Genomic DNA, 24,906 nt, shown 5'->3' with positions numbered 1-24,906 from the left:
AAATGAAGAGGATGTTGAGCAGTGCACTAAATGGGGAAATCATACTGGAAGTCCAGCCAGAACAATGTCCCATCTTGGGCAGTGTCTCAGAGTGGCATTTTCAGAAATGGCCTAGGTAATAAATCTTTGAATTCTTTGCATTCTGTGTTTCATTAACAATACAGAAGAAACATTCTCAACGAGCCCACAGATTATTTTTACCTCTCTCCCCATTTCAGCTCTGCGACACACACCAACTAGCATATCCACCACTAAAAGCAAAGACTATACATTTGGCTTTATAGAACATTTTATTTCGAAAAACTTCTCATGTCATTGAACATTTCCTTGTTAAGGCAGTTCTGAAGGGCTGGAGGAACGGGAGGAGGAGAGAGGGTACTCTGTGTCAATAGGATTGCATTAAGGCAAAATTCACTCCTTCCGCATTTCACCTCAGTAAAATTCATGTAAAAGCCAGTAAACATCTCATGCCAAGAAGAGATCCAGTGCAAATATATCCCACTGACTATCCATAGACAGGGCCAGGTCCTCAACTGATTGAAATTTACAGTGCCTTGTTATCTGCAAAGCAAAGCTGATTTAGCTCCGTTGAGGATCCCTGCCTGGATTCAGGAGAGCATTTGAGTATGTGTTTCTTATGCTAGCACAGTTTAAATGCTCTCCTGAATCAGAGCCGCAGCTCCTTGAGTGCAAGTCTGTGAAGTTAACAGAGTTGAATTTTTATTGTCTACATAAATATGTCATTCTGCATCCTTTTGTTCACTTCTCATCGTATTGCTACTGAGTACATTCCCTTAGTTTCTTTTAACATGGTTTCTATCATGCTTTTCAATCTTTTTAAAGTGTATTATGACATAAAAATGAATTATCTCTTGGAGAATGTTTGTTGGAAAGGTTCCAGAGTTTGGGTGTTCTTGGAGAACCAGGCTGCAGTGTGGTTTTTTCAGTAAGCAGTAAGGTAATCTCTGAGTAATGCCATGGATGGCAGAGACATAACTTGCAGGGAAAGGTACTGCTCAGTTTGCATATCAGCACCAAACACTTCTTTCTTTCCACGAGATTTTCCTCAGAGGATCCTACTGTTCCAAAAATACAGTCACTACTACTTGCATTGGCTTGGGGAAACCTGTTTTGTTATCCCAGATGCAAAATGAAGGTAAGTATGGCAGAAAGGCTACGAAAAGTATGACAATATTTTCAAGCAGAAGCAGAGTATAACATTTCACAGTCCTAAAAGCTGTCTGTCACTGGATGACCTCTCACTGGATGACCAGAGAACCCTGGTATCCATTAATGAAAGGATATGCTTAGACCTCAGTGTCAAAAACTTGTTTAGGAATATGAAATGATGAAAGCTAGCAAAGTGGAAAAATTAGGCAGAGAAATCAGCACATATTATTGTTTCAAACACAATATTTCCTGTCTACACATCAATACATGGACTCAAGATGACGTGGAACTGTGTATAATGTTCATGCCTAAAAATCGTGAGCAACTTGTACAGAAAAGAACATCCAGTTTGAAGGAATCTAAAGGAAGAATAAAGTCTTTTGTGCTTTAAACTTTCTTCATGCCTTTTCCCATAAGGCAAGCAAACACTGTCATGACCATTTTGGGTTTTACTTCAACCAGATCTTCTGGGAGGGCATAGACTCTTGCTCCAATTTTTCTTGCCATAGAGATGGCATACCTGCATTGCAGGGGTGGGAGGGAAAAAAAAAAAAAAAAGGAAAATTAAAACAGAAATTAGTGCAGTAGCATTATTTCCCCCCCGTTAAGTGTTTTACATGATCAATGCCAGAATGGGTTTCATGGGTTCACTAAACTTAAAATTTTCTGTAGGAATGTATGCGGCAGGTTCATAAAGAACTACATTTCTTATAAAAGGCAGAGTGTATTTCCTGATAGTTGCAGCACTTCAGGATGGGAAACTGGAGGTCATATCCTGGTATAGAATGTTTAATCTTCCATCCCCTGAAAGATTATCCTCACTATCAGACATTCTGGTCTTGTTCCCCCTCAAGCTCTGAGGCTCAGACTTTGTACACAAACAAACTTGCAAGGATGGAAGCAGAAGGTTAATGTCAGTGGAGATCAGTGTTGTTGGAAATCAACATTTGGGGTCTTGTTTCAGCCATATCCAAAATTTCCAAGTTGACATTCCCATTTCTCTGCTCAGAGCCACAGGCTGTTCTCTAGGGGGTTTGTCTCTTTTCTCTATTTTTTCATTAAAAAACCCCTAGAAGATCCCAGGTTCTTCACAGTTCAGAGCATATACATTTGAGAATTTTTTCTGAAAATGCAGAGAAACATTGAGAGTGTGGGGGAATGGGGGTGGGAAATGAGGAAAAGAACAGCAGATGAATGAAGAAATAAAGTACAGAGAAAAGCACACATAGGATTGCAAGAAAAGGAAGAGAACAGATGGTAGTTAATGGAAGGGGAAAAAGAACAGTGGGAAAAGTCTTTACACAAATAATGGCAGCTCTGATTGCTTTACAGTCCTCTTTTTCTTTGTAGTTACTGCATAAGAAAAGGAGAAGCTGAACTGCTGATCAGGAGTTGATCTGTGTAACTCTGAAAGGAGAGGGAGATGCCCCCAGAATTGACTCTCTGCTAGGAAATCGTTTGCATTCAGGAAAAAAAAAATCAATATCCACATCTACAGAACCAGTTTTTCAGGCATGAATCCTGTCCTCCCCTTTCTCTCTTAAATATGCTCGTGTTCTACCTGTAGGTGACTAAAGAGCTATCGTGACCTCTAATCCCTGTTTTCCATGGCTCACTATTGTTGGCATTGTTCCCTGATCTCTGAAAGAATTTTAAATTTAATATGAGAAAATAGGAGCTTGTGAAACCAAATTATTTCAATCCTTTCAAGGGATTTATAAAGCAGGAACTACAACATTACACACTCCATTTCCATTGATAGTCTTTTTACTGCCTAACTCCTAGCCTTCGTGCTTCTAACTCAGGTGGTATTTCTCACATGAGGTTGTGCCAGATGAGAATGACAGCAGAGCAGCTCTTAAAGACAGAGTTGGGCAAGCCTGACCAGGTAACTCATGCTAAGTGCCACTTGGTAGAAACATACTTAGCATTATTTAGTTTCTCCTCATCATTCAGGTCCTCTGTTTTCAAGAGGTCATACTTGATTGACCCGGGTTGAATGGCATCAATGAGATCCAGGACTGGCATGCTGGTGCTGATTTTGCTGTCCTGCATAGATGAAAAATAAAATTAAATGCAAGAACAGGATGACAGAACTCTCACAAAGCCAGAGTCTAGACTCAAAGAGCAATGGACAGTTCTGCCAAATACCATTTAGATCTTCACAAAGGGCTGCTTAGAATAATTTTTTATCTAAGGCAGACTAAGAATTCTTTCAAGGATTTAGAATCATTTGGGTTAAAAAAGATTTTTATGATCAAGTCCACCCTTAATCTAGCACTTCCCAGTCCCTCACTAAATCATGTCCCTAAGCACCACATCTACACATTTTTTTAAATCCTCCAGTAATGGTGACTCACTTCACTAGAGGCCTGTTCCAGGGCTTGACAACCCTTTGAGGAAAGAAACCTCCCCTAATATCCAATCTAAATCTTCCCTGGCAATTTCCAAATTCAAGACTATTTCCTCCTATCCTGTCACTTGTTAGCTGGGAGATGAGAATGATCCCCACTTGGCTACGACCCTCCTTTCAGGCAGTTATAGAGAGTGATGAGCTCTCCCCTGAGCCTCCTTTCCTTGAGGCTAAACAACACCAGCTCCCTCAGCTGCTTCTCATAGGATTTACACTCCAGAGCCTTTCCCAGCTTTCTTGGCTTTTAGACATGCTCCAGCAGCTCAGTGTCTTTCTTGTAGTGAAGGGCCCAGTACTGAACACAAGATTGATTCAAGGTGTAGCTGAGCACAGGGGCACAATCCCTGCCCTGGTCCTGCTGGCTACACCATTGCTGATCCAGGCCAGGATGCCACTGGCACTCTTGGCTACTTGGGCACAGTTGGCTCATGTTCAGCTGCTGTTCACCAGCATCCCCAGGTCCTTTCTTTCTGGGCAGCTTTCCAGCCACTCTTTTCCAAGCCTATAGAACTGCAGGGGTTGTTATGGCACAAGTACAGGACCTAGCACTTGGCCTCATTGAACCTCACACAACTGGCCTTAGTCCATCAATCCAGCCTGTCCAGATCCCTCTGCAGAGCCTTCCTGCCTTTCAGCAGATCAACATTCCCACCCACCTTGGTGTCCTCTGCAAACCGATGGGATGCACTTGATCTGCTTGTCCAGAACATCAGTAACGATGTTAAATAGCCCCAAAACTGGGTCCTAGGGACACCACTGGTGACAGGCTGCCAGCTGGATGTAATTCTGTTCACCGCCACTCTCTGGGCCTGGACATCCAGTTTTTACCCAGGAAACAGTGCACCTGTCCAAGCCATGAGCAGTCAGTTTCTCCAGGAGAATGCTGTGGTAAACAGTGTCAAAGGCTTCACTAAAATCCAGGTAGACAACATCCACAGCTTTTCCCACATCCATGAAACAGGTCACTTTGTCATAGACTACAATGCCATTAGAGCAAAAGATGGGGTGCAGGGCTAATGCATTTGCTCCCTGAGGGAAGATGACACTGATAGACATCTACCTCCGTGTGAGGGGGACCAGCTGTGTGATTCCTGAGCTCATTACAGGAAGTTTGATGGATCTGTTCTTTTCTGGTGCAAACTGCTGATTTATATCCACTGAGTGTTCCCTAGCTTGGGAAGTGTCATGGCTACATTAGCAGAATTGGAAGTACTCTAGGACTGGTCCATCTCTGTGTTTGTATGGTACCATGCAAAATAGGGCAAGGTGCCCCTGGATAGTACCAACAGGTTACAAATGTATTGCTGTTGTTCATTTTAATAGTGCCATTTGTAATTGCTGTTGGTTCATAACCAACAGCACAGCAGTTCTTTCTTAGTTCTAGTCATCATTCCTGTCTCCATCCTCTGATTTCCTATGCCAAACTGGAATCCAAGGTGTTTCCTGTAGTGTTCATATCATATTTCTATTACTTTTTCACAATAAAGTCTCTTGAATAAAATCTGTGCATTTGAACAAGCTTTTAAAAGGGAATGAAAAAAAATCAAGTTTTGTAGTGAGTTATATCATAATGTAGGGCATGTGTGTATACCACACACACATCTATATATCTGACACACAAGCACACTGAATAAGAGACTGCTGAGCAAAGACTTCTGAAAAAAACCTGTACCTTGAAACTGGAGATGGTTGAATCCTTCCCAGCCGCAGTCAGTGTTTCATTGACCCAGCTGACAATGATTTCATCATTGACCTTCTCTCCACCACCAATGTCCTCAAGGATATTCAGGGTGTACCTTAAAAGGGAAGCCAGGATATTTGCTCAAAGTCTGCTGTAACCTCAGAACTGTCCTGCATGTGCACAGCTTGTCTGAGGTCACCCCAATAAACTGATATTCCTTTGCCCCGCACACACTCACAGTGCCTATGATTTACATTATAATACAATAATTAATCTTAGGAATTTAATTCATCCCCAATTCCTTAATCACTGCTTTGGGAATGTTAAAAGTTTTGGTTACTTAAAATTCCTGGAAGGTCCCTTTTAATGTATCACATTGTAAATTACTCATTTTTATAGGGCTTGAAAAATAATTGTGAATTTTAGAGATAGAAGGGAATCCTTCTGGTCACCTAAGACTGACCTTCCGCATAAAAACGAGCCTGGAGCATTTTGCTTACACGTCAGCATACACCTTGGAAAGATATCCCAAACTGACTGTAACTAATCACCTCATCACTATTTTAACTACCTTACTGATAAACCTATACTTTTCTCTGTAGTCTGAATTTAATTTGCATTCAGTTCCTAACTACTGGGGCTCTTTACTCTCACTTACGGTGCTCTTAACACAGAAACATAAACACACACAGAAAATTACATTAAAATGGGGAGAGGTACTGAGTTGTGCCCACTTCAGGGTGCAGCTTACAAAACCTCTGCATCAATTCCTTGTTTCTGGGACATTGTCCCCATTCCCTGGGGACATAACCCTTTTAACTTCTTTCTCTCTCTTCTGTGCAATAAACATTTTTTCTTGCTATGCAGAGAGTGACAGTGATAATCTTCTGCATGAGCTGACACTGGAATGGCCTTGCCCACAAGATGTGCTCTGATCATGTGCTTAACTAGGAGTGAACAGAAGGTCTCCCTACCTTGGCACTGAAGTGCAAACAGAGGAGTGAGAAGGCTGTAGCCTGTAGAGCCTTCCCAGCTCGTGGCTGGCTGACCTACCTTCTCATCAACTGCCAGACCAAGGCCAGCGTCAGCGTACGGTTTCCTTCATTCAGATCTTGCCCAGCAATGCCAACAAGGGAGAATTTGGCTTGATTCTTTCCCAGTTCCACTGCATAGTTGCAGTTTTCAAGCTGTCAGTGGCAGGGTTAATTGGTGTGGTTCAAAAAAAAAAAAAAAAAAAGAACACGCTGTTACTTTAAATTCTTTGGATCACTCAGTCCAGATCTCCCTGGGCAAACAGGAATTTTGGGGCTCTGTGATAAAACAGCTGATTGACTACCAGCAGGCAGATCCATCCCAAAAATATTGTTCTAAATATTTAACATAGAAGAAAATACTTTATTATCTGAAAAGCAGACCAGCCTGGAAAATAAAAGTGTATGGCTCATGGGTACCTCCAGCATCATGGCACTGCACTGAGACAAAGGATTAGTGTCCCAGCCAATATTTTAGATCAGTTGATGGCTCTGGTCTAACTGGACACAATTACTAATCTAGATAGTTGGGAGAAGGCTTTGTATTCAGCAGCAGCTGTGTGAAAGGTTCTTGATGCATCTGATCAAGAATGCTTATCATCATTGTCTTCATCTGATGTGGAGGGCAGTGATCCAGGCAGCTGCAATTAAGCTGGTGCCATACACCCGTCTCACAGTCCAGATGCATTACAATCAGTGCCTAAAGCAGTAGCAAAAGGAATCTGCGAATACAGTTTCTAAATACTGACACAAAAGCTGCCAGGTCTTTTTAATTAACAAATATTTTTCACCTGTCAAAAGAGCGAGTGAGTGTAATGTATATTTCTTTTTCAGAATGAAAAATTATCCAGTGATTAAGCAAAAACTAAGGTGTTGTCCTTGGGACTGGAGAGCAACATGAGTACCCACATTGCTGTTTGAAATCATATAGGCATTCACAGTGTATAAGGCATCACTACTGGAGCTATTCTAGCCTCTTGTACCTTCTTCATGTTGCCACCCAGTTTAGGATATGGCGGTTTGTTCACCCTGTTCCAGTCTACTGGCACTTTGATCTTTTCATAGAGTTGGAAGATAACCAAGGCATCTGACAGGTCACTGAAAACAACAAAAAGGATATATCATTGTCCAAAGAACAGAGGAAAGAAACATAACTCAACTATTAGCAGAGGTAAACTTAGTTTCCTGGGAAACACAAAGCAGTATATATTCTTATAGGGCCCCAAAGTTTTAATGTTCTTACAAACAACTTGCTGGCTATATCTATCATCTGAAGGAAGTATAATACCTCATCTTACCTATACAAGTGATTTACACGTGGATTAACGCCAAGGGAGTTCATCCAGTTCCTAAATGTCCTTTCTTCCCTTGTCTCACCTAAAACAACAGACGCATCAATCAAAGGCCTGCAGAACACCACAAGTTCTGGTGTAAGTGTTTTGGGAAGAAACCCTAACTGAATTTACAGTGCACTGAATGGTGAACAGAAGGAGACACATGGGAAGCACCACAGTGCACTGCGTGACATTTGCACTTTCCTGACCTTCAATGGAGCCCCAGTCGATGTCCTGGTTCTCTGGCTTATGCAGGGCAGGGTATTTATTGAAGAGGTTGGCGATGAAGGCCAGATTGAGCTTGGGGTTCCCGCGGACGACGTCGGTGGCGGTGACGAACTGTCGGCAGCCGAGGCGCTCAGCCTGCTGCAGCATGCACTCGGCGCGCTGCACGTCATCCTTCTCCTGCACAACGGGACATCGTCACCCCACGCACCTGGGGCTCCCCGGGGGATCTAGCTGCTAAAGCCGCTGCTCGACAGATTTATAGGTATTCCCATTCCCACTTTTACCAACGGCAAGTCTGTGTTTCCAAATGGGCTTTGCCTACGATTCAACCACCTCACCACATTGCTTTTACAGCCATATTCCATACAAAATGTGATAGTCTGATGAAATTCACAGATAAATGTATTTAAATACATTTGTTGCATGCTAGTAGTTTATCAGCGTGATTAAATGGTTGCTGAAGTTTCAGAGTTGTTATCTAACAGAAATCCAAACACATAATTTAATTCTTTGGAAGCTTTGATTTCTGAAATACGAGATCGTGTTGCAGTGCAAGGAAGCATTTGCTGGTTCTGACATCCCAGCGCAGCCTCGTGTTGGCCAGCAATGCAAGTAATGGGCAGAAAATACCGGCATTTACTCCAAAGTTATCTCATCTTACCCTTAATCCTGACATGTCAATAGTAATAGCTGGAATGCCTTCTTCATCTCCCTTGGGGGCGACTTGGTTCAGCAAATGGTAATAAGCTCTTGAATCCTGTGACAGACAGAGAAATTAAAGGGAAGAAAAATTACATCTAAAGCTCAGCCTTTACATGCCAGTGGTCCCCTGAACAATGTGCCTGCATGCTTCATTTTTATTACATCGATCATTGGGCTACATAATTAAATTAATTAAGCTGGAAGCACTTAGCAATTCCTACTTTATGCTGTGTTTGCCAGATCTATTTCTTCCCTGTGCCATTATATATGTGCTGCAGAATGCTCAACACACGAGACAAAAATGCTGTGTGTTGAACTTAAAGAAAGGACAGCAACAACAAAAAGATATCAGAATGTAGTTAATCTGAACATAAAATTAGAGGTAAGAAAATGCATACCTTTATAATGCTGTAGAAGTCAGGCTGCTGAGCATTTAATAAAAAAAATGCAGAAGGAGAAAGCAGATGTTTAAAGTGGATTTCAAAGCAAGGCTGTAATAGTTGTGGAAGAGAAAGCATAATTTTCAAGGACAAAAGTTAACATTGACAACAGTATCAGCATTTTTCAGGCAAAAGGACAGGAACAAGACAAGGTTTTAACATGTTGCGTCTTTAATCTTTTGTGAAATACAACTCTGCTTCCATATGTGGAAAATATTAACTCACTTCAAATACAGCTCAAAGAACTGAAAATAAAGCTACATGTTAATGTCTAGGGACTTGACTAACTAACCCAAGTGATGCTCTTCAAAATATAAAGCAGACTACCTGAATTATTTTAAATATTTTACATCTTCATTTCCACGCACCATATCTAGGAAGCGATTATTTACAACAGAAGAGAGGTGGGGAGACAGACTTAGTTAGAGAATGTCTGTAAACACTGAAATCTTGTAAATGTGTGCCTTTTTTTCCAACTGTAAATGTCGGAATTGTGATTTAGCTTTCAGTTGTAGATAGGATTTAATCAGTTGCACCATAGTCTTTTTAGTCAGCACACAGAAAAATGGGAAAGACTCTATTCCTTTCCCTTTTCATGGATATTCTCCAATCACCTCCAACTACTCAATCAAAAATCTGTTAAAATAAAACATGTATTACCAAATATGACTCTCTACATCTCCTGTTGCCTTCCCTGGTGGTTTGTGGGGGGTTTTTTTTCTGTATTTCAGTTAAATGTTTGTGCTTATCCTTCAGTCCCTAGTGAAGCCTCCAGCCAGGTACCTCTGGACCCAGATTTTTCCCACGCTATTCTGGTAGCAGTCAAATCAGGTTGTGGCTGGTGAGGTTGGTGTGCTGGCTAGCCTCTGGCTTTCCTGTAAGCCAGCTCAGATATCCTCCTTTATACACCCTCTACACTCTGGGATGCTGTCTGGGCCTCACACTGGGTTTTGGCGTCTGAAATTCATCAGTGGGCACCACTGAGGTTCAGATATATGTGTCTGGGAACAACGAAGGTCCTACAGGGAAAGCTGTGCTGAAATCTGCACCCACAAGCCCAAGAGGTCCTGAGTATATGAAAAAAATGCTGCCCAGACTCCATACCCACCCTTGCAAGTGTCTCCCAGTCTAGCTGAAGTATTTTCAATAGTCCCAGTGAATTAAAACTCACAGATAACTGCATTCAGGGCTTTAGCAAATGTTGGGACAGAAAAGCCCAGGTGAATGAAGCCTCAAGTGGGGGAATTGGAAATACCCAGTCATCTTTCTCTACATGTTTGAGTAAGGATCAGGCTTTTTCAAGCAAAAGTCAGGTCAAGAGTTATTCAGGGAGATTTGGAAAGGAGGAGAGCAATAGAAGCAAGGAACTGAAAATACAGTGTCTGTATGCCCTGTCCAGGGCCAGCAGCCCCTCCTTTCCCAGGCATCTGGTGTACAGGAGTTGGCAGTGATGAATGGGAGGTCAAGAGGAAGAGGAGTAATACTACTGAGTGCAAAGGTAAACCCCAATGAAAGCATTTTACATATCCAGCTGCATGTGCTTGACAGAACAGTTTCAGCTGCCTGGAGTGTTTCAGTGCACAATCCCTGTGTGGAGGGCAGAAATTTGGGTGTAGAGCTGTTGTTTCTTTTTTTGTTGGTCAATATTTCTCATACCTTGATGTCTGAGCTGAAGTTGTTGACTTTGTTGCATCCTGCATTTTCCAGGTGATAGTTTGCCCATCTCAGCAGCAAGTCCTCTGGAGACAATTTCATCAGATCCTCCAAGCTCTCTCCTTCTCTCAGAAGAGCAATCAAGGCTAAGCAAGAAAAAAAATTTAAAATAATGATGTGGATATTTGTTCAGGAACATGTATAACTGTTTTCTCTCTTTTACATGTTCCTACCCTAGTTTCTAAATGTGAGTTGCCAAAATGTTGCCAAAATTCAAGCTGGGTTAGCATGACAAAGGATTAAACAGAAAAGGGGTCTCATCAATAAAATGAGTACAAAGTTGTAATTTGTGGATCATAATCAGGTGGAAGACAATTTCAGTGTGGTCTAAGAACTGCCCATAAAGATCTGATCAACCCTCCCTGCAATGAGCAGAGACAACTTCAACAAAATCAGTTTGCTCAGAGCCCCATGAGACATGACTTTGAATGTTTCCAGGAATAGGGCACCTACCACCTCTCTGGGCAACCTCTGCCAGTGTTTCACCACCTTCACTGCAAAAAATTCCTTCCTTGTATCCAGTCTGAATCTACCCTCTTTTGTTTAAAGCCATTGCCCCTTTTGCTGAAGAGTTTATCGTCAACTTTCTCATAAGCCCCTTCAGGTACTTGAAGGCTGCAAAAAGGTCTCCCTGGAACCTTTTCCTCTCCAGGCTGAGCAAGCTCAGCCCTCTCAGCCCATCTTCATAGGAGTGCCCCAGCACTCTGAGCCTTTCTGTGGCCTTCCTCTGGACCCACTCCAACAGGTCCAAGCTTTTCCTGTGCTGAGAAGGGCAGAGTTGGACACAGTGATGCTGACCACAGAGGCAAGCTTGGAAAGAAAATATGAACACAGGCTTTTTACAGCTTAGTCAAAAGAAATCTCAGTGACCTTCACACTGAAACTGGATTCTCACAGGCATTCTGGAATATTTGCACATGAACTTATGGGCCTGTGGGCCAGTAGGGCCAACTCATCTGTCAATTAAGGAGACACCCTATTTTTATAGAAAAATTGATATTATCTTCATAAGAGGAGGAACAGGTAGGATGGGAGGACTGACTCTTGAAAATGCAGTGAGTTCAGCTGATCTCTGGACCATGAAAGGCTTTAGAACTAGTTTTGAAAAGAAGAACTAACATGGAAACTATTTATTAATGTGGCAAAAAAGGGAAGTGTGTTACATTGCTCTGTTTTTCTTCCTGCATCTTTTGTCAGTCTTTGAAAGAATTATGGATTTGCTACATAAAGGAAACAGTGGAGACATACCATAACTGGAGTTACACTGATAATTTGCTATAGGGTGGGCTAAACTGGACCAGAGCAGGATAATAGAAGCATTTGAAAGTAGATAGGATTTTATTAAGAGAACAGAGTGGATACTGAGAGAAGGCTGGAAGAAGGATTCTTGTGGACTTGATTGTGGATTGATTTTTGGATTAATGTTTTCTCCTTTTTTTTGCATCAATAATCTTGGCATAAATACTTGCAACATGCTAAAAATGTGGAGATGATAGTGACTAGGTGGCATAGTCAATACAGAGGGCGATCAGGAAATCAGACAGAATGAGCTAGATGACAGTAATAAAAATGGAATGCAATTTAATAGTGCCATGTTCAAAGGCATTCACTGGGGAATTAATATGAATAACTGCTATTAGCTAAAAGCTCATATGAATGAAGGAAGAGAACTTGAGTGTATTAGATGTCTTCCAAGGTACTCTGAGCCGCCATTTGATATGACATGGGGAAAATCCAACATGGTATTAAGTGCATCCCAGGTAATTCCCATAGCCGTTGGATGTATTACTGCCTTGATATCACGTGCTCATGAAAGCTCATTGGAAACATAGGGTCCCATGTTCAAGAAAGGGGAGTTTTACCTGAAACTGCTGCAGAGAAGGGCTATGAGGGAAAGAGAGAACCTGAAAAGAAACCAGAATTTTCTTGGCTTGCCTAGTCTTAGATGAAGTCTTAGATGAGAAGTGAAGGAGAAAATACCAGAAAGGAAAAAAAAATAGCAAATAAGCAGAGCAAGGCTGCCTACAAAGAAATGGGTACTGGTGGCTCTGGCAATGAAAGGGACAGAAAGGTGAAAGGGGTGAGCCATTGAAGGTAAGACCTGCACAGAAACTGGAGGAAAACAATGTCACTGTTGGGTGAGAGACTATCCAGAGGCATAGGGAACAAAGCAGCAAGTTGAGGTGCTGTGTGGACTGCAGGTACACCCACAGTCTTCATGATGAAGCTACTTCATGGAGAATTTTGGCATTGGTAAGACACACCTGGAATGCTGTGTCCAGTTCCTCGCTCCCCAGTACAAAAGAGACATTGACAAACAGAAGCAAGTTTAGTGGAAGGACATAAAAATGTCTGGATGGAAGTTTGTGATATAAGGGAAGAGGATGAGAAAACTGGGATTGTTTAGCCTGGAAAGAGGTTTGAGAGGAGAGCAAGTACTGTCTTCAACCAATATAGAGGGGCATTTTCTGCATTTTTCCAGTATGCACAGGAAAAGGATGAGAAGTTGTGGACACAAGGTGCCAGAAGAGAAATTCCAACTAGATTCCAACTAGGAAAAATATCAGAGTAAGAATGGTTGGGATCTGGGACAGACTGCCCAGAAAACAATAGAAAAGACCCTGAGCAACTTCATCTGACCTTAAGATGTTATACTTAAGATGTTATACTGCTGAAAGCAGGTAGCTAGATGGTCGAATCAGATCTCCAAGGTGCACCTCCACAGGTTCCTTCCAGCCTAAATTATTCTATGATTCTATAATTATGATTTCACAAAGGAAGATGTTTGGTATTCAAGAGCAAGAAGGAGCCAAGCTTCCTGAATACAGATTTCCTTATCCTGGATTTAGTGCCAAAACACCAATATACTTGGATGTAGACCACCATTCCTGCTCCAGTGAGCATGAAAAGACTCTGAACACACAACTCTGCAGAAAGTCTTGGACTTTTAAGCACTGAAACTTGTGAAAAGCAAGGAAAATTAGATCAGTTAAGAAAACAGACTACAAACACTTGAAGAAAAAATTAAAATCAATATTTCCTTTTCTTTTAAAGAGCTTTATTCTAAAGATTCTGCAGAGATAACAGTGGAGCTCTGAAAGGAAGAGCCATACTTACCTTCATTCCTGCTGATCTCTATGTCAGCAAAGAGTCCAATTTTGATGACTTGCCATAAAAGTCCCAGAACCAGGTAAGGTTTCCCTTCTTTTAAGTCTTCGGCTCCAATGTTAACAACATGGCACCCAATGGCTGAAGCAGAGTTCAGGGCCAGGTTCAGATTTTCCTAGGAAAAGATGAGAACTTTTGAATGAGGCAGAACTTGAGAGTTGAGGCTACAGGAAGGGAGCACAGACAAAATGAATGAAATCTGCAGGCATCTTCACTGTGAATGCATTTAAGTACACAGATCCATGTCTTTCCTGAGGCAGTGCTCTGGGTGGGTGCACTAGAGTGGAATACAAGGATAGAACCACCTCCCTGGACCTGCTGGGCACAGTTCTTTTGATGCAGCCCAGGACACATGTCTGGTCACAGGGGGCAGGGGAAGGCAGGCTCTCCTGTGGATTACAGGCAGATTCTGGGGCTCAACACAAAGACAGAAAGGACCTCTTCTTGGCAGAAGTGGCAAATATCATTCCACAAGGCACTGGAGCTCAGAGCATATGTCTACACAAACAGTGATGTCGTGGCTCAATCCTGGTTACCAAGGCCAGGCGCTCCCTAGAGCCACTGCTTGAGCTCATGCTCCAGTACAGCCGTAGCTTCAGCATAGGGCAAGCTCTCCTCTGCTCAGCCCTGTACACCTGGAGGAAGAAAGGAGCTACAGCCCCATCAGCAGGTAGATATCCCAGGCTCACCTCTCCCTAAGGACTCTGCAAAACCCCTGAGACCTAAGATACAAGTAAGTTGCTAGCTGGCAGTGTTTGCAAAGAGCACGCCGTCCCAGGAATCAGTATGAATAAACCTGATGAGTTTTTAGCCTTGCAGTTCAGCCAAGGTCAGAACTGCTAATATCTGGACATCTTCCTTTTTGAACTTTGGAGTATGGACTCCTGGTCTGGGAGTGTGCAGAGGAAACTGAGGGATTCAGTAATCCACAATGACAGGCAGAAATAAAAGTGATATTTCAGGAACATTATGTTCCTTTACCATCTCCTGTCCATTTAAAATAAAGGGAATAAGAAAATCTGATCCTCAGGTCTATGCAAAAAGGTGGCTTTGTAAACAGAGGGCAAGTAAAGCCGGCAAAGAAGCCTGGAAAATATAATTTATCACACAGATTTGCAATTTTTTACATGAATTTCAGCACTGCTGAAGGAGATCTGTTTAGACACGAAATGCAAAGAAATTCACATAGTGTACACTCTCATAAGCTAGAAAAACTGGAGCATTTCAACTTAACTACCTTTTTTCCAGCAGACAGCTCTAAAAGGGTTAAGTTAAAGTAGAAGCTGTATTGATCAAATCATGTCTATGTGTGACAGGGATTGATCTGAGCTGCATCATTAAGTTATGCTGCTGACCAAAACGATTAGAACTGAAAAATGAGGTATACAGCATAAAAATCCAATTTTATGGCTTCTGAGCTTACTTGAGTCTGGCTAATGTTCCATCAGAGTAGCTGAGGGCTAAATTGGGTTAGGTTCACATCTATTCCACATATCTATTTATACTCTGTACCAGGTACATAGATGTTCATATCAAAATATCTCTCTACATACTGCTGTGTGAGAAACACAATAAACTTTAATAGTGAAAATTAACACTCTTTCTGCCCATTTTAAAAATCATATACACGTGCATGTGACAGAAAGAAAGGAGGGATTCAGTATTCAAGGTGAAATACTGGCTTGTAAAAGGCATGCAACACCAATGGCCCAATTTCAGACATGTTGCACTGGTACTTCCAGGAACAGTTAATATTTTGGTGAGGACATCAGACTGCAACAACAGCAGTTGTGAGTTCAAGTCCGTTGTCATGCCTTAAAAGAGGGATGCAGCTTTCTGAGAGCTACTCCAGCTGCAATTGGTGACTGTGTTATCTCTGTGCTCTTGCATTCATTTAGTATCTACCACAGAAGTATCTAAAGCTCTGGTCTGGTTATTATTATTCATTGTGTTTGGTCAGTCAGTTGCTCCTATGTTTGGAAAGAAATGTAAATGTAAGTCTTTGTGTTTTTTATGACATGGACCTGAGATCTCACTATGCCACAAACAACTTTGCCTGACCGTGTTGGGCAGAACCAGCCTTTTGCCTAAGTGATTACACAAAAGCATTCTGAGAGGAAAAGCAAAGAATTTTGTTGGTTTTTAGTACCTGTATTGTGAAGGGCGTGAGTTTCTTTTTGTTGATTGTTCTCTCATCAATGGTATCTGGCACTGAAAAGTTGATCATCTTACTGGAAATAAAAGAAATAAAATAACAAGAATTACACTAAACTATATGTCCACAAAATACTTTTTGTCTCTACATCGCAGGACAAGTCTAAGAGCTGGAAAACTACCTAACAAAAATAGATAATCACCCTCTGCTTCTACATACATACACAGAGGCACACACTCAACACTTAAGCAATTATTTTGGGCTACGTACAGACTGTATACTATAGGTGTGAAGCCAAGAATGCCACAAGGTGAAAATGTGTGAGAAGTTTATTGCGCAGAAAATGTCTGTGGAAGCACTCACTATTTTGTGCTGCTTTGTGTGAAACACCAAAAGTCCTTGGGCAAAAATGAAACCAAGCAGCTCCTCAAATTTCACTGAGTTCATCTAATTGTAAATGTCTAGAGGCAAGGAAAAATTCTCATTAAGCATGAAATATGCTTTATATTTTTGAAGGTAAAAGAAGCACCAAAACTCTAGTATTATCAAATCCATGAGTCTGCAAATGCTCCTGAGCTTAATGTAAATTCAGCAGGTTCTGTTTAAACAGAAATGTGAGTATTTGCAGACTCATGGTTCCCGTCTGTGAGAAAGAAAGGTATTATTTACCAAAGCACTATGCCATCACCGACTGCCTGGAAGAGGTCGTCTGTTTCTGGATTCATTGGCACCACATGCTTGCAGTCAGGGTCCTTCTCAAGGGCTTTGTTAATCCAGTTGACAAAGGCATATTTTTCTTCCTCTGTGGACACAATGTCGAATGCATCAGTTTGCTGTGCAGTACCTCTACCATCATTTTCCTTAGCAAGGCAGAACTCCTGGGGGAGCCTTTCCCACCAGTGTGACTGATCAGCAAAACCCTGCCTGGAAGAGGCCCTCAGGAGACAATCAAATGAGCTGAGGACAGCAATGGGCTTGGGCTAGTTAATGCTCCTTCAATACCCCTTCCCACTCACTGGGGTTGCCTGGGTCATGAGGGCAGGCATATCACAGAGGCTGGTAATGAAGTCCATGTGGTCCAGACGTTAAGCTCTGCAAAGAGTAATTGGTGCTTTCAACATCATTCGAATGTACTTTAGTACCACTCTGCTAAATAGAAATCCCCCATAACTTCAAACAATTCTGTTTTGTACATTACACCCTCTTCATATGGAGTATCTAGAAAAGCCTGGCCAGGACTGGGTTCTGACAAAGAGCATTCAGAGGATAATGGGCAGATGTGCCTCTAGTTCAACAGGGCTGAGGCACAGCTATCCTGTACCAGCAGCAGCTCACTTGGCTCCCAGTAGCTCAGAGGAGGTGTCCTCCAGGATGAAGGTGGATGGAGTCCTTGGGAGCATCCTGTTCTCCTTTCCCCAGAGACAGTCAGTTCCCCACTCTTGCCCCTGCAGCACATAGCCAGGGGTGGGATGCCCTCCCCATGGAACTGCTTCAGAGTGGACTGTGCCCAGGAGGTAAAAAAAACAACCAACTTTCAGCTTGGAGAAACAGGCTGGGAGAAAAGACCTGATGGGGTTGTGCCCTCCATGGCAAAAAGTCAGGAACTACCTGATTGCAAGGGAAGTTCACAAAATGGGTGCCTGGTAAAACGTACAAGAAAATGGGTTATCAGCAGCAGGGAACCTGTGCCTTGCCTCCGTGGTGAGCAGGGACAGCAGTGGGCTGTGCTGCTGCAGCCGTGGCTCACTTGCTGCCATCAGCGTGGGACAGCGGCACCCACCTGAGTAGGAGTGTTGGGTGCCAGCACTGGACTGCTCCGACGTCCCACCGATGGCACAGATCCCCTCCTTCTTGTTGATTTGCTTCCGGAATGACTTAGCAACATCATCGCTCTTCAGGTCTTGGAAAATCTTTCCAGCAAGACAGAGGATTTTAGAATTTTGGAGAATTAAACCAAGCTAAAACAGTGAGCTCTTGGGCCAGGAGACACATTCTCTTTGCTTCACAAATAGGGAGAGGCAGCTCGATTATTTTCAGTGGGTTTCTGTGTACAATCTGTGTATCTGCTGAGGTACAACAGGATTATACTCAGCTTTTATGCTCTCAAATCAGGGAACAAAGATCAGCTAAGTAACAAAAATGTTACTTTGGAGCATGTTTTTCATGTTTTTCAGATTCTGTGATGCCTAGGGGTGTATTTCTGAGCCTCATATTAAGTGCTAGTAAGCTCTCTTCACAGAGTAGACAAAACAAATCTTTTTCCTGCTGAAGATCAAGGACAACGAGTAAAATTCTTAGGCCCAAAACCATAAACAACGATGGACTGAAGGGGGGAACAAGAAGGATGGGACCTCACAATCTGAAGCTGTAATTGAGCAATTAAACCCCAATATGCAAATGGACCAAAACTTATAAAAGTGTAAGACCTTGTAACTGGTCGTCCATTTTTGTGACCATTCAAAGTCCAGCTTGGGTGTAGCCCTGGTCAGGCTCTTGTACTGCCCAAGGTGTACCCTAAAGGCCTTTCAATAAATATCTGCTTTATTCTGTAGCTCTGTCCAGTCTCTGTTTCAAGGCATCACCATGAAGTTTTCAGTTTCGATCTGCTTGCACTTTTTGTAATCGTCTAACCAGAACATCATCTCTTTGCAATGTATAACTGAAAAACTTTATCTTGCTGCATCAACCAAACTGAAAGATATGACATCTATGCATTGACCAGCTGTATTCACATAACTTGTCCCAGTTAACTGCGGAATTTCTAATTTGGTTACTTTCTGCTTTTCCAGTGAGGAGACTCACTGGATTAATGAGGTGCCCCTGAGCCCCTGTGCTCATGCCTCTGCCGTGCCCTGGGGACCACCTTGAGTGACTGAAATAAATAACATCTTACTTACGGAAATAAACTCATCAAAACTGATCCTGCCATTCCCCGTGGCTGTCAGACTCTGAATGAGCTCTCTGGCTTTATATCCTGGGAGAGAGAGATTGGCAGCCTTCAACACCTCTGTTAAATCATTGGTATCAATGAAGCCATTCCCGCTGATATCTGCAAAGATTAAAATAAACTTTTACATTCTACATCAGCCCAATGACATTTTCTGCACATAAAGCCTGTTTTTATTTTATCCAAGGAAAGGTACATTATATACAAAGATTTGTTGTCTTGAAATCTGGGATTTTCAATTGCTTTGGTGTTATTCACACCCAAGAAAGAATTACAATCACTTTTAAACAAACAAAACCTCGCATTGATTAATTTATATTTTTAGACATATAAATATCTTTAAAAAGCTAAGTTTAAATGGATATAATTGCCATTCCAAGGTTTACACACTGACAAATGTGATCTATAGAGGCAGCATTCTGTCTACAGAGCAGCTGAAGAAAATAAAGTTGACACAATACACAAACGCAGTTATCCATAGGTATATTGTGATTTTGGCCTGTTTTCTGCATCTAATAATATCAGAAGTTAGCTGGAACTACATACAGTCATCCTCAAAATAAAAGCTTCTGTGTTTCTCTGTGATGGTGCTAACTTGAATACTCCTGCTAAGCTTCCTGCAAGATCCTGAGTAGCATTTGATGAGAAGATCACCAATGCTGGCTCATAGTCCCTCCTTCTCCACTTAGTGAAAAACTCCACAGATAAAAACTGAGTTTGTCATATGGAGAGTTTCCATTAAAACACTATGATTATGACATAGATAAATGTATATATAGTTATATATGGTTATTTATATTTGGCTTTTAAGTAGCTCTGTCTCTCTTTTTCTGTGGGTTCCTTTCCCCCACACTGGAGGCTGACTTCAAAGCAGTGTGTGATGACTTCCTGCACAGTAAGTTGCAACTTGAGTCACTTGTTGCATGCTGCAAAAAGAAGCTCAGCTCTCAGCACCAGTAGCACGGATTAATACAGATTGCAAAGAGAGTCCTATCCATTCCCCCATGGCATACAACAAAAGGATCTGGACTTGGACAGGGAAATGACTGGGAAAGGAATGAGAGCTTCCTTCCAGTATTTGGAGGAGCAACCAGATTTAGAGGAAGGTGTCCTTGCCATGGCAGTAGGGTAAGAACTAGATAATCTTTAAGGTCCCTTCCAAGCCAAGCCATGCTAGGATTCTGTGATTTGCCTTGTCATTGCATTGGCTATACAGGACACTCACAGGGACCAGATTTTTAAGACTGCCAGCCTAGACTATTGTGTGCTCAGAAATCAACTAGCCACCACCTGAATCAGCAAGGCAACTGATAAGTGCATAATCCAATGAGGCTGATAGATCTGCTGATAGAAGTTAAGTGAGCTGTGAGAGGCACAAGGACCTTTTCTTAGAATTTGGGTAGACAATGATGGGTCTGTGTGACTATAAAGGAGACAAATCAGATGAGATGTTTAAAGGTTTGGAAAGAAAACACAAAGTAGAAATATGGGGCTTGAAAGGTCATTGTGAAAGGATTACAAATTTTTTTTTCCGTTTGCACATTTGTCGTCCTCCCATTCTTCCTTCCCATAGGGAATACTCAATTTACATTAAAATAAAATCTTTTTGCCTTCCAAATAATTTGTCACGAATAAACAATATTCTTGGGAAAACACTTGACAATATTTTCAACATGGTTTGCTGTATAGCTCTTGGATCTTTTTCATAAAAGAAAAAGAGGCTCTGCTGGAGCCCTAACACCTCCCTCTTTAAGAGGCCAGTGCTCTGCAGTGTGATGATGTGGTTTCATCTGGGAGGCCAGCAGGGACAGAAAAAGGGCTTTCTGTGGTTGTTGTCACACAACAGCTGGTCAGTTAGACCATGAGAATGTTCACACCTCAGCAGGGCCTTTGCTGCTGGCTGCACTCACCAACTTTGCTGAAAGCCTCCCGGAGCTCTGCCATCTCCTCCTCGGAGAAGTGTGCTGTCGATGCCATTTCTTACTTCTGTGAGTGGCACGTCTGCAAGGAGAAGACACTTGTTTTCATTTGGTTCTTTTTGTGTTTGCAGCTGTGATGGAACACATCACAGAGAGGTTTTTCCTTGGGTTTTCAAAGTTCTGGAGCAGCTTGCCATAGCTGAAAACCCAGCTCCTCTCTGTATCCTGAAATCAAGTGAAGGGTTAAAATCCTGTGTAGATGAGATACAATTCCATGATCCTCCTGTTGTTTTGCCAGGCCCTGCTCAAAATTACAACAATTTTATTGATATTAATTTAACTGGAATTAAATCCTACCTCTGCTGACTTCTGTTTCTCATGGAGAAAACAAACTAAATTGTGCTGGTTCTTATTATTTCCCCTTGGAAATACAATTCACAAGTCATTTCTTCAGCAGTGCTGGCAGAGTGCTTCCCAGGGCTCTGTCCTGGAGCCAGAGCCTCAGGGGACATTTGCACCACTTACCTAATGATGTGGCTGCTCACCCTTAAAAGGTTGAGGGAGAGAAGCTCCTTCACAAGGTGCTCAGAGCACCAGGTCTGGCTTCCCAAAAGTCAGCTACTTCACTCCCTGGGTATACGGGGAGTTCAAGGATTTTCCTCCCAAGGTGTCTAAGTTAGTGCCTGAGGTTGGGTGGCTTTAGGAATGTGTGGCCAGGAGGAGTTTTCCTGCCTTTCCTCTCATCAAAGATATAAAACAAGAGCAAGGATTAGGCTTTCAGTTTACAGGCACTTTGCTTAATAACCAGTCAGGGAAAGTTCACTTTCTTTTATGGCATCATTAAATACACTGCCAGAAGATGCACATTATCCCCATCTGCTTTTCCATGCACCTACTGTCCCTTGCATCTATTCATGAGGAAACTGTTCAGGAGACAGACTATCTATTATTCTATATTTGTGAGAATGACTATAGTGTCCTATGTCTCTTTAAGTATTAATTAACCAAACAACTATTTAAATAGAATAGAACAGAATAGAATGGAAACCCGAGTTGGTCCTGGGAAGTGGTTGCTGTAGCTACAGTAATCAAATGAGGGGAAAGAAATCAGAAATGTGCCATTCCCAAATTAAAATTCACACTGCATAATTAAAAAAAAAAAAAAAAAAAAACAAAAAACAAAAAACAAAAAACAAAAAAAAACCCACTAGATTTGCTATAGCCCTCTGTAAAAACAGTTATACACAGCCTATCTGGCCTTCAGATTCAATGTCCTTTTGAACTCATGCATTAATTCCTCGTGTCTGTGAAAACCACTATGGACATGGCTTTGAAATAGCCCCAAAGCGATCTCATGTGGTTAACTTCTTGTCTACTATCTCCCAGTAGTATCATGCACCCTTTTTCTGCCTAATCACTGTGGTTTTAGGATGAGGACAGTGGTAAAAAAGTCTGTTCATTCACTCCAACCTTCATAAATAGAGAAGTGCAGCAGAATCCATAATGCCGTTGCTCTTGCAGTTGGCTCTAACCACCATATTTTCAAGGATTACCTTTAAAACCCCCTATGATCCACTAGCAATGTGGGTTACATATGTTAGGGTAAAATTAGATCCATAGTCTTCCCTCAGTCTCTCCTGGTATCTTTCCTGCCTCTGATTTCTCACTGCCAAACTTTTTTTTCTTGCCTGCCATGTGTTTTTATAAATTGTGGGTTAACTAAAATGCACCTGGACACATGAAAATCTTACACTATCAACCAGCAAATCCACACTCCACTGTAAGATCATTCCTTCTGGTCCAGTCACTTGATCAAGCAATATAATTTACAACACAACTTTTAATACCATGAAGACTATTCTAGGCTTAAAAGGTAGGAAACACTACACGTTTTTTGCCTATAACATTACTTTACCAAGTAACCTTGAGAAAAAGTATCACCAACATAAAATGGCCTCTTCCAGCTTGTATAAGAAGTTGTGACCTCTGATATGTAATTAATCTGTTAAATACAGAGAATTCTATTAGTAGTACATATATTTACCTATGTGGACATTTATACTAACTATAGGATGAAGGACTTTGCTGTAATGACCCCTTTTGACTTCTTTAGGTCAGTATCATTCAACTGTTGTGAAGGTAACTACACTTAGCTGAGCAATCAGATTCATCTCAGGTGCACACCAGAACAAGGACTGGGCCTCCATCACCTGTGGGTGGTTGTCCTCAGGTGACAGAAGGATGGTCACTGCTGCTCCAACACACGACTGAGTTTCTCCTACAGTTTTACCCTCATAGCACCTCTTGATTTCAGCCTGTCAGTTCCAGTATCTAAATCCACTGGGTGTTGCTGATTAATATCCCACTGCGCTTTCACAAGAGTGAGATGCAGAAAGGCATCAGAATTTCCATATTAAAGGCTTGAGTTGTTCCCAACAAAAAAATCACTGTCATTTTTTAAATTGTTCGGGTACGAAAAACAAAACATAAGGAAATCAAGAGAGTAAAAGTCCAAAGCTTTAGCAATACACAGCAAAAAGGAGAAAATCCCCTTTCAAAAAGCCACCTTTCAGTATTGAAAATTCTTATTTTGCTTAGATTATTAAGTGATAATATTTAGGCACATAGAGGTGTAAAATGTTTCTGGGAGAGGTCAGGCCCAATATTTTCTTCTGATTTGACCACCCAAGAGCAGAGCCATTTGCTTCTAGGGTTCAACCACTTTCAGCACTTCACCATCCTCAATGAAAACTGGAAACACTTTGGACATCCCATCAAAAAGGCATCCAACAATCCTGGGTGAACAGTCCAATTACTGATAACTCACAAGGCACATGGTGCACTGCCCTGTTCCAAACTGTTTGCAAAATCAGTATGACCAGGCAGATGCAGAGAAAAAAATGCAGAGAATGATGTAAGAGTGAAGGAGAATGTGTGGATGAGCAGTGATGATGAGCAGTGTGAACAGGTTGAAAGAGCTCCTTTGGAGGGAGCATTTGTTGAGGAGCTATCTGAGGGAGTAGCAAAGGGAAAACCAGCTGGTGAGAACCAGGCAATGGCTTTGAGCAAAGTGGTGTATGGCCAGAAGCAAAGAGAAAAGCTGTGCAAGGGACAGGTTTCGCAAGAGAAAGGGGAGTTTGGTATAGACTGAACACAAACAGCTTAGCTGTCAGCACAAATGAGATAATGAAGATCAGGAGCAGCTGAGAGAAAGGATCTTCACTTTGGTGTGACGGAAGATTGGTGAAAGAACTGAAGCATCTTAGGGAGAATGAGGTGAAAGTCAGCACATGCTTAGATGCTGAGACAAGATGCTTAGGAGGGGAAGACATCTCCCTGGGTCCGAGCAAGACAGGCAGTGGAACTGCCAAAACGAAATAAATGGAAGGTAGTAAACATTCAGGAGGAAAATAGAAAACTCCCTGAGACAGTCTGAGATTCAGACGGCTTTGGGACATCCAGATTACAACATTGCCTGGAAGCAACACTTCGTTCTTGTTTGGCAAGCAGCATAAACCCGCTATTGCAAAAGCAAAACATAAAGTTGGGCAAATGCACTCTTTTCTCCTCAGAAGACTGCTGAGTTAAAAAAGGGAAGAGGTTCTCACCTAAGCTGCTGAGAATACAGGCAAACTGATACCAAAAGAACCTCTCACAAAGCACTCCCTTCCCTGCCATCATTTCCAAACCAGTGTGTCACAGCCGTGCCCTAAAGCCTCCTTTTATTTGACCTTATCCCCAGAAGAACCTATGACCACAATAATGTTTTAAGAGATCTAATAACAAACTATTTTTAGACTGGAATATAAAGGAAGAACTAAAATAATCTTAGACCTGAATTGAATCACAGTGATATTGATGTTCTTTCCTTTTCTTTTCGATTTTGAAGCCATGGTTGGAGGAGCTGCCTGGTTATGCATTGCTTGGCAAAGTGCACACCCACCATGCACTATAAATAATAAATGGCAAAGGCATTAAAACCTCAAGGTTTCCAAGACCAATGTT

General features: G+C 41.9%; 1 protein-coding gene across 3 annotated transcripts in view; it reads right to left on the bottom strand.

Annotated features, from left to right (window-relative positions):
* Nucleotides 1-271: 271 nt before the first annotated feature.
* Nucleotides 272-24,906, bottom strand: part of LCP1 (lymphocyte cytosolic protein 1) — a 48,526-nt gene continuing 23,891 nt past the window's right edge. For all 3 annotated transcript variants that reach the window (XM_066313293.1, XM_066313295.1, XM_066313294.1), the window contains exons 2-16: nt 20,893-20,983; nt 18,933-19,084; nt 17,816-17,945; nt 16,705-16,837; nt 16,030-16,111; nt 13,830-13,995; nt 10,656-10,798; nt 8,519-8,614; nt 7,839-8,034; nt 7,594-7,672; nt 7,279-7,393; nt 6,318-6,451; nt 5,256-5,379; nt 3,095-3,219; nt 272-1,690 (exon numbers count right to left, since the gene is read on the bottom strand). In XM_066313293.1, the coding sequence (XP_066169390.1) occupies nt 1,558-1,690; nt 3,095-3,219; nt 5,256-5,379; nt 6,318-6,451; nt 7,279-7,393; nt 7,594-7,672; nt 7,839-8,034; nt 8,519-8,614; nt 10,656-10,798; nt 13,830-13,995; nt 16,030-16,111; nt 16,705-16,837; nt 17,816-17,945; nt 18,933-19,084; nt 20,893-20,959 (1,875 nt within the window). In that variant the 5' untranslated portion in view covers nt 20,960-20,983 and the 3' untranslated portion in view covers nt 272-1,557. The remainder of the gene's footprint in view (nt 1,691-3,094; nt 3,220-5,255; nt 5,380-6,317; nt 6,452-7,278; nt 7,394-7,593; nt 7,673-7,838; nt 8,035-8,518; nt 8,615-10,655; nt 10,799-13,829; nt 13,996-16,029; nt 16,112-16,704; nt 16,838-17,815; nt 17,946-18,932; nt 19,085-20,892; nt 20,984-24,906) is intronic.

This window comes from Sylvia atricapilla, chromosome 2, assembly GCF_009819655.1.
Source record: "Sylvia atricapilla isolate bSylAtr1 chromosome 2, bSylAtr1.pri, whole genome shotgun sequence".
In the NCBI taxonomy this organism is placed as follows: Eukaryota; Metazoa; Chordata; class Aves; order Passeriformes; family Sylviidae; genus Sylvia; species Sylvia atricapilla.
The sequence above is the reverse complement of the archived record's forward strand: the minus strand, read 5'-3'. Positions and strand labels throughout refer to the sequence as shown.